Genomic DNA, 10,311 nt, shown 5'->3' on the forward strand with positions numbered 1-10,311 from the left:
AAGGTTTTAAAATATCACCCCATCTTATTGATGCATGTTGCATTGAAAATGTACGATATGTATCAATTCCCATTAAATTTGTAATTAGGGATGAAATGCGGGAAGCCCTATAGTAATCACATTGTCCGTCCGTCCGTCTGTCCGTCCCTCAACACTTTCTTTGTGACACGATGACTCAAACAGCTTTTATCGTACAGTTTTCAAATTGTGTACAGAAATAATTTACAATAAGAGAAAGAAGCCTATAAATTTTGGGGTCATTTAACTTTGTCTGTCTGTCTGTATGGCATGATCTTTGTTATTATGAACACTTTCTTTGTGACACAATAACTCAGTTTTCATTGTACAGTTTTCAAATTTTGTACAGAAATACTTTACAATAAGAGGAAGACACCTATTGATTTTAGAGTCATGTCACTTTGTCTGTCAGTTTGTATGTTATCATCTTTCTTATTATGGCCGTATCTAGTTACCACTGTCTAAGGGAGATAATTCAATTTGAATTTTGATATGCATTGTATTGATATAGAAAATTTACAAGAAATAACTCTACAACATTGTGTATTTGTATATTTTTGTTTTTTTAATGTGATATAAAAAATGCTTGATGTTACATGTATATTGAATTAACACGTCATTCCCAGTCAACAACTTTCGATTGGGATTGGAACACGAAATAAAATTTCTTATATCCGGTTGCAAAGTGAAACTGCTTCAAGAAATTGAATTATGTAGTAATTGCACGTTACACCTTAGAGAACTGTTCCTTTTAATAAAGAAAGTCACAAAATAGATACAAAATGAGTGTACCTTATTCATTACTGTTACCGAACTTTCGTCGTTGAAAATCTCGAAAAGGCGCGTTTCACTGCGCTTATTGACGGTAGGTCCACATTTTTTACGTGAGTATTTTGATATTTGCTTAAGAATTTTTTTAGCGCATACATGGTATGTCTCGGCTAGGAATAATGGAAACTTTCTCACCTATGTATGTAAAGACATATTCTATAGATTTCTATTTTTTAAAATGTAGTACACTTTTATCAAATGTTTTTGAAAACACCTAGAGCCCCGATGTCAGAATTTCCTTTTCCAAGACATCAATATGTCAAATTCATAATCCTTTTCGAATAGTATGTACCATATTTTGTACCAGTTATCCATTTTGAATCCTCTATTACAATGGGATTTAGTTACACTCTGTTGTGTTTGAGTGGATGAGTGTGTGTCAAACAGAAGTAATTTAAATTGCATCAGTCTCTCATAAATATGCTTCATAATTCCTTTTTCACAAATTTGCATTCCAATGTCTCTTTGAATATTATTAATTCTAACATATATACCAGCCCCAAACATTGCTACATCAAATACAGATGTCACTTTCCTCTAATAACCCTCAGCAGGGCCCTTGCTGACCGTGTCAGTTTTCTAGTTATTTTTGATAAAAAGTAATGAAATATACGATTTCTTGACGTGTTTTGTAATAAAGATTGCATTTTTGTGCCCATTTGTTACCTTTACCCGGTAAAATGCAGAAAATTTACATGCACGTTATAAAGCTAAAGAGAGGCAACTCCAAAAAGCAAACGTGAATGAAAGTGAACCATAAATCGCACCGACTTTATCCCTTTTGTTCCACTTCAGATTAAATATATATTTAATCTGTATTATATATATTAAAGTTGCTTACATTGAACTACATGACACATTGTATGTGTTACACTGAAGTAAAATAAAATCTTCAATAACGGTATGATTGATTGATTTTTCCGCCACACTCAACAAGTTTTCAGTGAGTGAAAATATTAAACAATATACAACCAACCAACCCAGTAAAATTATCATACCCCACGCAAGGAAATTGCGGAGGGTATGATGTTCTTGACCCGTCCGTCAATCCCTTTCTTGTCAGCGCATCTCCTCTGAGACTGCTATACGGAATTTCGTGGAGCTTTGTAGTTAAAGCTGTATGACCCGATTTTCATGTATTATTTTTGTACATAATTACCTTAAAGCAGATTAATTACTTTAGAAAGTTATTAACTTTCCCTTAATTACATGCTTGAAAACATCTGCATGTAAAAGAAAACTGTTCGGGAAAAAATTATGTTTGGTCTGCAATTGCAAGGAGTTGGATATGAAAACAAAAGTACATACCATCTATCTTTTTGTGTTTTGTAAACCAGAAGTGATAAAAGAATTATACCGAGCGAAGCTCGGACGAGCCGAAGGCCCGTCCGTGAAGCAAGGCTCTAAAGGTAACACGTATGTAAAAGAAAAACATGAGAAAATAAGCAAATAATCTCTACATACGTTCACTGAAAATTTTGTGATCCATATGGGCGCCGCCATATTGCTTTGTCAAGACTGACGTGTAATTTGTAATTCAAACACATAGTAATATGCGTATGAATGTAGGATATACACGTGGTGGAGATTTAAATGTAAACATGGAATCAAAAGTAAGAAAGGCTGTAAAAATACGATAAAACTTGTAAAATAAGAGACAGACAGCTAAATGGTAAATATGCACTTATTAAAGTGTCAGTTGGCTATGAAAGAGCCTGATGTATCACCTGTTGCCTGAACTTTTAAAGGGAAAGGAAACCGAGAATGATTGTTTATATCATGTGATTATATTGTCACGTGATTTCAAGCGTTGACAGAGTTGTATGTGGAGCTTGCGTAATGCGCCCTCTGGTGAGAGAATGATACTTACGGTTACTTTTTTACCACTTTGAACTTATTAGTTAATTTTATTTAGTTTTAACGGTCTTTTTAATTGCAAACGGGATGTATTATTGTTTATAATTGTTAGCTTTGAAAGAGATAACAAAAAAGTCGAGGCTAAATGTGACGTCACAATGCATGGTTTACGTCGCCTTGCGTTTCATTTTCCGCGTTAAATAAATAAGCGGATCCTGTAGAACTGTTAGCCCCATATATCCCTCTTTAATATTGAAATGTTACTGGGTGTTTAGCGCAAGGAAAATTTCATAAAAAAATATTTATTTTTAAATGTCTACCGTACTTAACGGAATTACGATTATCACTTGGGATACGCCAATGACCATTTCATGCTTCGCTCGTTCCAACGGTCCCACCGTATACATATTATAGGTTATATGTTTTGGTTCCAGCTGACAAAGCTTGTAACAACATTGTCTTTGTTTGTAAGGATCATTATTACTACTGTATTTTAAACGAGCTTGGCATTAATTCCACTTTTGGTAATTTCACTTATGATCCAACTGCCCTTTCAAAAGATGAAATTCTTCAAACCATGCTTTAGTAAAGGAAAAGGCAACCCTAACCACATTGTTGCTTTTATGAATAAAGTATTACTTACTGATATCGTAAATGACAGTCTTTACCAACAAAAATCCTTGCTTAACGATTAAATCAATATTAATCCATCATATATTTTAAATTACGCGTCGCTAAGCGAGCGGCCATTGAAGTTTAATTTATGACGTCACACAATCAGTTCCGGTTTATTTCATCAGCAACATTGTAAAGAGGACAAGTCACGAACAGTTAAGTTTGGAAGATTTCGCAAGAAGAAATTAAGAAAAGAAGACGTTCAGTCGAGTCGCAGACCAGGCAGACGGTTCACGTTTCTTCATACAAATGTTTCGAACCTTAACTTGTCATTACGCAAATGATGGATCCACAGTTTACATATTCCATTCTTTTCAGATGACTTGGTTGGATCAGGAATTTCGGCAAAAAAAAAACTTTTTTCACATCTCCCATTCGCATTAGTTTAATTAACTACTTGACAGGAAGGCATCAACCTATTTACTCGTAAAATCGAGTCTCATCAAAACCGGAACTGACGGTGTGACGTCAAAATTATTTATTTTTGTGGTCTTGAATACAAAAGAGTTCCACGAAAATGGAAAAACGGAAATATTCGTATCTAGTGATCAGTCATCCAAAAAATAACTTTGTTAAACACCACTATGATTCCACGCACAAGTACTTTGAAGTTGAAATTGATCAGGTCTTCCAATTGTTTGATATAATTCACATGGGCAATAATTGTGCTCCTTTGTTAACTGATCCGTTTTTATATTCTTATGAAGCAGAATTTATTTAAAAAAAAAATTCTACGTGAGAAGAAAAAATCTCTTACTGTGGACTGCAATACGATATTTAGAAATATTGACGACGTTTTATCTATTAACAATAACCAATTTCATTCATATGTCGATTCGATATATCCTTGTGAACTCGAATAAAAGACACTTCAGAGTCGTCCTTTTCTGCTTCATACTTAGATATTTTATTAAAAATAGATATTAACGGCAAACTAACAACTCAACTTTATGATAAAAACGGAATGATTTCAGCTTCTCCATCGTCAACTTTCCATATTTATGTAGCAATATCCCATTATCACCTACATACGGTGGTGATATCACTCACTCACTCACTCACTGGATACTGTTAGTGATTGTTATCACATCAGTGCCGCTATGGTATAGTGGTGATATCTCTCAACTGAATTGATACGCAAGAGTTTGTTCTGCGTATGATTAGTTTTGCAATCAAGACAAGCTACTGACAAAAGTTGATGGTGTAGGGGTTTCAACAGTCTCGTTTAAAGTCAGCATTTCGCAATTTCTATGGTCGTTATAACAATCTAGTTATTGGGTCAAATGCTGTCTGACTTGTTTCATACCGAATGTTAAGCCGTTCTTTACACACTGATTTTGACCACGGATTACCCCATTTACCTGACCAAGATATAGGGCTCACGGCGGGTGTGACCGGTCAACAGGGGATGCTTACTCCTCCTAGGCACCTGATCCCACCTCTGTTATATCCAGAAGTCCGTGTTTGCCTAACTCTCTATTTTGTATTGCATATAGGAGTTATTAGATTGATCACTGTTTTGTATCTTCACCTTTCATATCTCAGTTTTATGAGTCTCTCTTTATTTGGAATATGTGTATAGAACAGCCCAATCTTGAAGTGGACGTCAATGAAAACTTATATTCTTTCAATTCTGATGTAGTTTTTATAGACCAGAAAATATAATTCATGTTTTCAAACAATATTCATGGCAAGTTTGTTAAATGCTTACTTATATAGTGTAGACATTGAACCAAATCCTGGATTCTCAAAGTCATATACATGAGTTGAAGTATAGTACACAATATTGCTTGTAGTTTATACCCAAAAACCTGATATTATGGCTACTAAACTACACGTATAAAACTAGATATGATAGTCATATCGATCAGAATTGCTTATGTTGTATGTAATGACTTTAGTTTACCTGCCCTAGAAATTATATGATCACACAAATTGTTATAAAATATCTTGTTGGGATTATAAACAGACCTCCAAAAGCAAGAATTCAAACTTTGGACAATTTTTATTCAAATATTGATAAAGTTATGCAAGGTGTTTTCATCAACATTTTTCTTAGGATATTTTAATGTCAATATGCTCTCAGATCAGAGTAGCAACTTCAAATTCATGCTACAACGACTGAACCTTCATAATGTAAAACTTATACGGTACCAAATTTGATGCTCCAGATGCGCATTTCGACAAATAATGTCTCTTCAGTGATAATGTAATTCATGATCCAGCTAACTTTTCAACAAAATCTGGAACAAATATAGATTTTATACTCGGTAACAATACTATCTTTATTCTAAACACTTTAATTCTTTTCCCTTTTTGTTACACACACTCCGCAATAGGTATAAAAGTTCAATTTAACCGTCATAATCAATAAGTATCTAAAAGGGACACGAAATGCTTCAAATTAGCAGATTATACAGGTCCAATATCGCATGTTTTCAAAGTACATACAATTATCCGCAATTTATCTTTCTTATGGATATAGTAGTTAATTCTATTAGTTAGTTCGCCGAAATATTGCAACAATTAGTTACAATACGGATTTGAATCTAAGCCCCGATCGTAAAAATTTCGTTAATTAGTTAGATAACCACATGGTACAGTGACGTCACATGCGACCTTCCTCCATCAGCTTATTGTGAAAGTAGTGTTAGATATATTTTATTCACTATGGACAATGTTTATTTCGATGTTATATAGGTAACCTATCAATATTTTTTTGTTTAACGTTCCTTCGATATTATTTCACTTATATTATAATTATCTTTTTAAAAATCACTACAGCTGAGAACAGCAGGGTCAAGGTGACTCAGGTGGGCGATGTGGCCCATGGGCCTCTTTATCTATTTTAGGGAAAATTATGAGAAAAAATAACTAACTATACGCCCGCAATCATTTTTTAGCACTTCACTGTGAAAATAGTGATTTTGTTTTAAAATTGGTATGTTTTATACTATAATTTTCTGTGCACTATTTCTAAATAAAATAAAAGTATGTTAATACAAGTTTAGAAGTTATGACCAATGTAAAAAAAAAATTGAAGTAGGTCAAATGTCAAGGTCAAAAGGTTCAATACCAACGGAAAGATCTTGTAACAAGGAATACTCATGTGAAATATCAAAGCTCCAGCACTTATTGTTCAAAAGTTATTAGCAAGGTTAAAGTTTCAGTCTGAATTACAGAATGACATACAATACAAAAACAATATTCCCCCCTCCCCGATCTTCGATCTCGGGGGCATAAAAATACAACATCCTTTAAAAGTCTCTTTTGTTGCAAATGTGCTTTTCAATTTACAGCTGAATTCGCGAACCTGTTAATTTTTCCTCGACTCGAATGCCTTTTGATGCTTGCAGATATCATTTCCCCTAGTTTCATGCAAAATGATGATGTAACTGAGATAATGGGACCACAATATGCTCGCGCACAACCATTTTCTATAACTACATGTACCGAATTCTTATATGAAAATAAAAATGTTAGATTTAACATCAAGACAGTTTGTAACAAGTTCACGATGAGCAAGTTATTTTCTGCAGGAACACTTCCGTGATGACCTTACTTGATAATGTCAATATGAACAACAGCACCAAAACTTCTTCTTGTATCCGAATGTAATTATATCTTGTATATAGATATAATCAACAGACGAATCTCGGAAAGAATGCATAAAATCAATTATGCATTTTTACAGATAAATCAATTACAGATCTGTTTGCAGTTAGCTCCAAATGAAATGGCAAGTATCGATTGAAGCCGCCATTTTTATGTTTGGCGGGAATTAGATATCCGTATCCGTCTGCCGTCTCGTTATCCTGTTTAACGAGTGGTCGTCAGCAACTGCGAGTGCTGTTTCTTAATCGAGTGCAAAATGCATCTTTAATGACTTCCATAATGGAGTACATGACACGGTGACACCAGCACCTTTTGGACAACTTCTCTTGCATGGTAGGTAGCCTTGGTCAAATTTACTGACTTCATCATTGGAATAAAATTGATATGGTTATGCAGTAGTCGGACATGTTTTGATTGTGAATACATCAATAAGGCTGGTTAGTAATGATTTTGAAGAAATAATATTTATACCAAAAATCAATGCAAAGGATCTTTGCAGCTGAGCAGCAATATTTATCATTGATTTTCTCTCAAGTTTACCGTAACACATTGTTAACGAGATATTGATCCTAATCTACCATTGGTGGTGGTTGTTCCCACGGGGAATCATTTAGATGACAATTTTACTGGCTCTAAATCCGAAGCTCTATTGATTGTTTCTAGATATTTTCTCAGAAATTCAAACATAAACATACATGTAAAACAAAACATGCACAACCCTGTGATGAATGGTTTGAACAGTCAGTGTTATCTACACAGAGCTATAGCCAACACCATTTGTAATTCATTATTACAGATAAAAATGGTTTAGTCGTAAAATACACACCGATGATTACTTTATCATTAAAAACCAATATCAGTAACTTTTTCCTGTAGAGTATTTTATGAAATCGTTAACATGTCTTGAATACAGTGTTTACTAACAGCCAGATCTTTTGATTCTACGGTAACACAGCTTTTGTGTGGATATCCACTGAGGTTCATAAAGATGAAGCGACAAAATGTCCGTACTCTGTCCCTGATCGTCTGCACCTTCACCTACTTGCTGATCGGTGCTGCTGTGTTCGATGCCCTGGAATCCGAGAACGAAATAGAAATGAAGAGAAGCTTATTGAGCCATGAGGAAAAGATTATCCAAAAATACAACATCTCGGATGATGACTTTGAAAAAATTCGGGAGAACGCACTAAAATCAAGACAGTACAGGGTGGAAAACCAATGGAAGTTTGTGGGCGCTCTGTATTTTTCTTTAGTCGTCTGTTCTGTAATTGGTAAGTTAATCAACTCTTTATAAATTCCCATCCACATCAAAAATATATTTTAGAAACATCATTTGATAATACTATAAACAAACCGAGAATATATATATATATATATATATATATATATATATATATATATTGTATATTTTCTGCACAAATCCAACAGTTTTTATTCAATATTTAGGGTATGGTCACAGCACACCCAAGACAGTGCCAGGAAAGCTGTTTTGTATGATCTATGCACTAGTGGGAATTCCTTTGTTTCTCATAATGTTTCAAAGTGTAGGAGAACGCTTAAATACATTTGTAACCTTTCTACTCCGAAATATCAAGAAATGTTTCCGACTGAAAAACACAGAAGTGTCTCAAACAGATTTGATTGTGATAACACTGTTTTTGTCCACAATAATATTGACAACTGGTGCTTTAATTTTCTCAAAAGTGGAAGGATGGAAGCCCCTAAACGCCTTTTATTATTGTTTCATAACTTTAACAACGATTGGCTTTGGGGATTTTGTTGCCATGCAGAGAGAGAATAACAACCCCGGATATATAGTCCTGAGCTTGTTATTCATCATCATCGGTTTAACCGTTATTTCTGCGGCTATGAATTTACTTGTTCTGCGATTTTTAACAATGAATACTGAGGACGAACGAAGGGACGAAATCGAGGCTGCTGTGGCTGCCCAGAATGCTGTTCGTCTTGAAGGTGACGTCATAACCGGGAATGGTGGCGTAGTGTCAAACGCCCAGGAGCGTCCTGAATTCCAAGAGGTGTTGTCAGTTTGTTCTTGTTCATGTTACAAATGGCGTTCACCAAAAGATAAAATTTATAATTCGAATCCTAATTCAAACCATATTTCGCCTTTCATTCACTCGACTGCCAACATTTCCAAAGAAGACGATTTGTCTGACGAAGCGGAATCTTTTCTGGAATGGCAAAGAACAAAGAGAGCATCATTTTAGTCGAGTGGCATTACGAACTGAAAATTCTTATTTCATGTTTTTAACGATTTTTAAATTATTAGGTCCCCTGAGTCACTCAGGTGACCCATTGCTCTGCGTCCGTCGTCGTTCTCAAACAATTGAACATTTTCAAATTCCAGAGAACTACATTGTACCATTCTAATTCTCTTCAAATTTGGTATGAAAAATCTTTGGGACGGTGGTGGGGGTAACATGTAAATTCAGGACTCCTCCACCCCTGAGGCTTTTAGAGGAGGGCAAAAATTTGTCATTTTTCAAAGATCTTCATCTGTAAGAAGAAGTAAATGCATAGTCATGTAGAGCATGAATACCTCTATCAAAATTGTAAATTTCATGATCCTCGGGGTAGAGGTTCTGACTCCAGGGCAGAATTAAGTGTTTATATGTAACACATTTAAATCACATTTTCTTTAATGCTATTGAAGATGAATTGAAATTAAATTATTGATAGCCCTTTACGGGTTGGAAATCATGACCCCAGGGATAGGGGTTTCATTCCATGGTGGGACCAAAATTATGATAATGATAATTGTCTTCACTTTTTTGAAAACTCTAACTTTGCTGATATTGTATAAAACTAAGTGCATATTCAGAAAAAGTAGAATGGGATGTGCAACAATTGTGAATTTCACAACCCCAGGGTTCTGACTCTAGGGCGGGTCTAAAATTGTCATATAGAGTTGATATAACATATATTATGTAAAGTATTTCATCACTGTAGATTGATTGATTGTTTTGATGTGTTCCGCCACATTCAACATTTCCGGGATATTTGTGTTTTGAGAACGCATCTTGTTGCGGAATATTAGAATTTAGCTTCGATATACAGATATGCAGAACAGGAAATGTTTTTCCAGATTTCATAGCCCTTAGAAGAAGTAATACTTTTAACTAGTACTCAGGTGACCGATATGGTCTTTGGTTTGTTGATTTTATTCTATTATTTTAAAAAAATATTTTTATTATTTTTTTTGTATATTTTAAATGTAAATGCTAAACCTTTTTTTTATCGAAATAAAACTTTTTCTTTGTCATATCATGCCATGAAATAAAAATCTGATTTGTC

The 10,311-nt window shown here is 34.4% G+C and overlaps 1 protein-coding gene across 1 annotated transcript; it reads left to right on the forward strand.

Annotated features, from left to right (window-relative positions):
• Positions 1 to 6,893: 6,893 nt before the first annotated feature.
• LOC125683195 (two pore potassium channel protein sup-9-like) lies at positions 6,894 to 10,311 on the forward strand. The gene is made up of 3 exons (XM_048924055.2): positions 6,894 to 7,329; positions 7,952 to 8,267; positions 8,443 to 10,311. The coding sequence occupies exons 1-3, from the start codon at positions 7,327 to 7,329 to the stop codon at positions 9,222 to 9,224; spliced, it is 1,101 nt and encodes a 366-aa protein (XP_048780012.2). The 5' UTR covers positions 6,894 to 7,326; the 3' UTR covers positions 9,225 to 10,311.

This window comes from Ostrea edulis, chromosome 6, assembly GCF_947568905.1.
Source record: "Ostrea edulis chromosome 6, xbOstEdul1.1, whole genome shotgun sequence".
In the NCBI taxonomy this organism is placed as follows: Eukaryota; Metazoa; Mollusca; class Bivalvia; order Ostreida; family Ostreidae; genus Ostrea; species Ostrea edulis.

Coding starts and splice junctions, on each gene's coding strand:
- LOC125683195 (XM_048924055.2), top strand. Junction 8,268..8,442: donor AGTCGTCTGTTCTGTAATTG/GTAAGTTAATCA, acceptor TTCAATATTTAG/GGTATGGTCACAGCACACCC.